This window comes from Alligator sinensis, unplaced genomic scaffold, assembly GCF_000455745.1.
Source record: "Alligator sinensis unplaced genomic scaffold, ASM45574v1 scaffold149_1, whole genome shotgun sequence".
NCBI classification, from domain to species: Eukaryota; Metazoa; Chordata; order Crocodylia; family Alligatoridae; genus Alligator; species Alligator sinensis.
Genome location: NW_005842823.1, coordinates 537,268 through 541,954, shown reverse-complemented (window position 1 = coordinate 541,954; position 4,687 = coordinate 537,268). Strand labels below are relative to the sequence as shown.

Genomic DNA, 4,687 nt, shown 5'->3' with positions numbered 1-4,687 from the left:
CAGACAGGCCATGAGAGCCGTCACCAAAGCAGAGTTGTAGCTATTGCACTGTAGACTTACCCTTAACGTAGGGGAAGCTCCACCAGCCGCAAGTCCTTGGGTCCATATGACTTCCTCACTTTGGAAGCAACTTTTCAGTGTAGACAAAATCCATGAGGTTGGGTGGAAGCCAGGACTGTCTCCAGCTGCGGTATATAAGCGGCAAGAATTTTGAAGCATCGATGTTGACGGCAGTCTTATGCAGAATTTAGATTATGGTTTGTCTAGGATGGTTTGGATCGGGATAACCCTGCGTTGGGCAGGAGCTTGGATTAGATGACCTCTGGAGGTCCCTTCCAGCCCTACTTCTCTATGACTCTGGGAGGTTTTATACTCAAGCTGTGATGCTACTACTGCTTTTAGCCAACTTAGTTTTACTACCACGAATCACCCCATAGAAAAAAGTAATAATTGGAACAACTCCCAGCTGTCAGGTTTATGATATGTATAAGCAGACAAGGTTATTTGGGTAACTGTGTATTAGACCAGCAGAATAGTTGGAAAAAATGTTCTTTGCCAAGGGCACAGGCACCCTTCTTCAGGCATGGGAAGAGTCTGCTGGTGTTCTCTCTAGGGTCAACATGAATAAGAGTGTGCAAATAAGGGCTTCTATGGAGTAGGGATCATCATTTTGTTTGGTGTTTGTACAGCTCCAAGTGCAAGAACTGTAGGCACTAGGATAACCTCTCCTCCCCCTAACTTATGAATGAAATCAGTCCCAATTAGTAGAAAGAAGAATGGGGTAGGAAAGGAAAACACCCACCTTTTTACTTTAAAAGGAGAACTATAGAGCAGCAGCCACGTTCCCCTCGACGAGTCAGCTGGTTGGCACGTTATCTACTGCAAAACACCCATGTGTCTCTGCGAATCCATTCCGGTTTCTTCCCCAGCCCCCAACTCCTAATAAAATATTGAACTTTAATATTAAAGAGCGTGGTTGGGGTCTTACATGCAAACAGTGATGAATGTGTCTTCGGTTCAAGAATGAAAGGCTCCCGTTTCGTGAAAAATGGCAGCCTAACTAGATTTTAAGCGTCTATTAATTTGGCAGAAAGCATATATTTCATGGCTCGCAGTGCAACGAGGCTGGTTTTGCAAAAGACGTCAGGGGAAACCCACCCAGCTTCTTAAAGGCCCACACCTTCAACGTATCCTTGGCCATGATGACGGTGGCAGAGGTCCCACTCAAAGTGCTGGGGGAAATCTCTACCTTGCTTTCTTTTTTCTTGTTAGCGGATTTTTTTTTCCACCCTTCTTTATGCAAAGACAAACATGGGGCTGGGAGGTGACAGCTCTTAGTTGATTAGCAATTTAAATATTTGGAATCCTCCTGGGAGCCGATGTTAATGGCGGATCCTGGCACCTTGCTATTCCTCTTTCCCTGCTCCCTCTCTGTGCTGCAAACACATCCACCGTGCAATAAATTCAGGCAGAAGCCAGGATGAAACAGCACCTTGTATTTGCAGTCGAGGAAGACAGTGTGGATGGACGGAGTCCAGGTACCAGCGAGCTACATAGAGGCCTGACCAGGACAAACCATTGGACCAGCGTGTGTCCAGCCTCTTCCTTGGCACAGCAGATATTAATACGTATGTGGCGCGGCTGGATCCAAAAAGCCACGTGTCTTGGCTTGGAACAGGCCTGTCTGAACAACTTCTCCAGTCCAGCCACTGAGGCCCTGAGTGCTCTACAGACACTTATTTTATTCACGTCCTTGCCACAAAGACTCTTTTTATCCCGCCCCCCGCCTCCCCTGCTTGTGCTAGCTTTCCTAGGTGCCATCTGCATCCAGATTTCAGTTGACAAGCAAAAGGAGAGTGCTGCTGAATGAATTAAAGAGACAGAACCCTGTAAATATTAATCAAAATGCCGCTCTCTGTTTGGCTCCACAGGAAGTAAACAGATGGGGAACGGGGCAACTGAAGACGGGGGAGAACTTGGACCTAATGAATTCCACCAGCCGAACATTTTTACATAAAATCAATAGCAGGATACATGGCTTAAATATTTTATTAGACTTTCAAGTAGTCGAAAAGGCATCTAAACGTGGGGCAAGCTCATGCAGTCATTGATGGTGTTGAACCCATCCCATGCCAGGAAAAGAGGTGACTCAGAGGATGAGACAAGGAAATTCTCCTTGGAGACTGGGAGAGGTTTTGGGGGAGATTGAATGGGACGGTGGCTTGATCGCATCCCGCCACTAACCTCTAGAAACACAGGGGCCCACTTCAAATTCTGCTCCAGTTTCTAGTCGTTCAGGTGAGTTTGGGAAATGTGCTCTGCCATCATCAGACCCGGGGGGTTTCTGGTGGGGCACAGGGGGAGCTGGGGGGCACTCAAACCAAACCTCAAATAAAATCTCCATTGCTAGGAAAAGTCTCTTTGCAGAGAATTTTTTTTTTCAGCTAGCAGGAAAGACAGAACAAGAGTGCGTTTTAAGCAAAAGTGCTCTCTGTTCATTTAATATTAACAAATTGAAATGAATTATTTTAATACCAATTAACTTGTAGCTGTCCCTTATTAATAGTAATTTAGATTAATATTTCTTGGATGCAGCATCCTTGGGCTCGGTGTTACGTGCCTGGAATAGCAATTTGGAAAGAAAACACCAGTTTGAGTGCTTCAGGAGTTGAGTTTTTTCATGCATTTATTTGCCTGTAGCTGGGGTTCAATTTTTTTTTCAGTCAAAATTCATACAGAGCATCCTTTTACATATCTCTAAAGGCTGCTGGCTTACAAAAAAAAACCCAACAAACCAAACCTCTGCAGCATCATGTTTTAAAAGGTTTAAAAACAGTTTTAGAAAAAACGGACTTTTCCCAAAGACTAATTTGAGGATCACTGTATTTAATATGTGTGTGTGAGTGTGTATACACATAGATGCACATATGTACACACACTCACATATACCCATATATACACACATGTATACACACACATATATATGCATGTATAAATACACACATGCATATATGGTGTTGAACCTATGTCCATGTTGAACCCATGTATAATATATATACACGTATATATACACACACATATGCATGTATAAATACACACATGCATATATATATACACACACATATGCATGTATAAATACACACATGCATATATATATATACGTATATATACACACATACATAGACACAACACACACTCAACACAGACATATATATATGTCACACACGCATGCGCACAAGCACATAAATGCATTTCGAAAACCCATATCAATCAAGAAACCATAACTTGTTCTCTCCATTCTCCTAATTTGTAACTGAAACCACCCAATACATCCACCTCCACTTAAATTAAAACTAAATCCACCTGGCTGTAAAGGTACCAAGATGGAAAGCTGGGTAATAATTAGTAATAAACTGTTCTTATCCACTTACTGTTCCAAAGGAGATTTACCTTTGAGAAGGAAAAAAAAAAGAAAGAGACACTATCAATTAATTTTACTGCTTCAAGTGCTTTATTAATAAAGCAACAAAGAAAAGTTGGGGGTGGGGAAGATATCCAGAGCAGCTGAATGTGGCTTTGAGAAAGAGGCAGGGTAGATGTGCACCTTATAGGCTAACTACATAGACTATATAAACTATATAGGAACTTAAGCTTTTGTGAACTCAGCTTAGATGGGAGAAGGGAAAGCATCCCCCTGCCTCCCCCCCAATATCCTGGAATATTTTTGTTTGAAGAGCTGCCTTACAGGTCCTCACTATCACCCCTGGCGTGGCGGCTGCCGTCACTTGATGCACAGATGGCGAATTAGGAGTCCTGCAGAACGTGACTGTGATCAAACCGTGGACCTCATAACAGCACTCTGCCCTCCACACCAACTTGAGAGTGACCTTGCCAAGAGACATCCCCTTTCCTCAAGAGCATTGGACTGCTTAACCAACCTTAAACTGGACTTAAAATTGTTGCTCCAAGTCAGCCATAGGAAAGAGAGAGAAAAAAAATAAAAACTACAGGCCCTTTGGGGAGCGGCTGTGCCTTTCACCTAAATCAGGGGTTCCCCATGGGGGGGGGGGGGTTTACACCATTTGTCATCAGGGCTGAGCAGTGCCCCTCACTCCTGACCAGGGGGTAAGGGGCATTGCGGGGGGACACCCCAAGCAGCCCCTTGCAGGCTGGCCCCCTGCCACATTTTTTCCTCCACGTTTAAAGTTTTCTCTCCCCGCTTTCACACATCCCCACGGGATCCCACTGCCCCCAGAAAGTTGCTGCCTTCCCTGCGCATCCCCAAGCCCGCTCCGCCTCACCCAGCCCAGCCAGGACCATCCATCCTCCCGGCACGAGGAATTGCCAACGTCAGGAGGCAGATGAAGGCGACCCGGTGGCTGTGGCTGCACGGGGCTGGGGGCTGCCCTGCGAGCGAGAGCAGCGGCACGGACTTACCTGGGCCCGCGCCCCGGCGCATCCCCGCATCCCGCCGCGTCTCCCCGCCGCGTGTGCCCGGAGAGAGCCTGAAAGTTACAAATTGCTGCCATTAGCTCATCCAAGTCCCCCTCGCAATGAACCTTGGCCATTGGCCAGGAGCCGGGCACGTGATCCCCGTTGCCACTGGATCCCCATCTCAGCCGCCCGGTCCTCCCCCGCGCCTCTGCAGAGGGGCAGCGGGGCCCGCCTGGCATGGGCGGGGCATGAA

The 4,687-nt window shown here is 46.4% G+C and overlaps 1 protein-coding gene across 1 annotated transcript in view; it reads left to right on the top strand.

Moving 5' to 3' along the window:
• Positions 1-4,553: 4,553 nt before the first annotated feature.
• Positions 4,554-4,687, top strand: part of LOC112547941 (homeobox protein Hox-A1-like) — a 5,655-nt gene continuing 5,521 nt past the window's right edge. Inside the window, 2 exon segments of the mRNA XM_025191487.1 lie at positions 4,554-4,684; positions 4,686-4,687. The exon segment at positions 4,686-4,687 is cut by the window's right edge and continues 102 nt beyond it. Coding sequence (XP_025047272.1) covers positions 4,554-4,684; positions 4,686-4,687 — 133 coding nt within the window.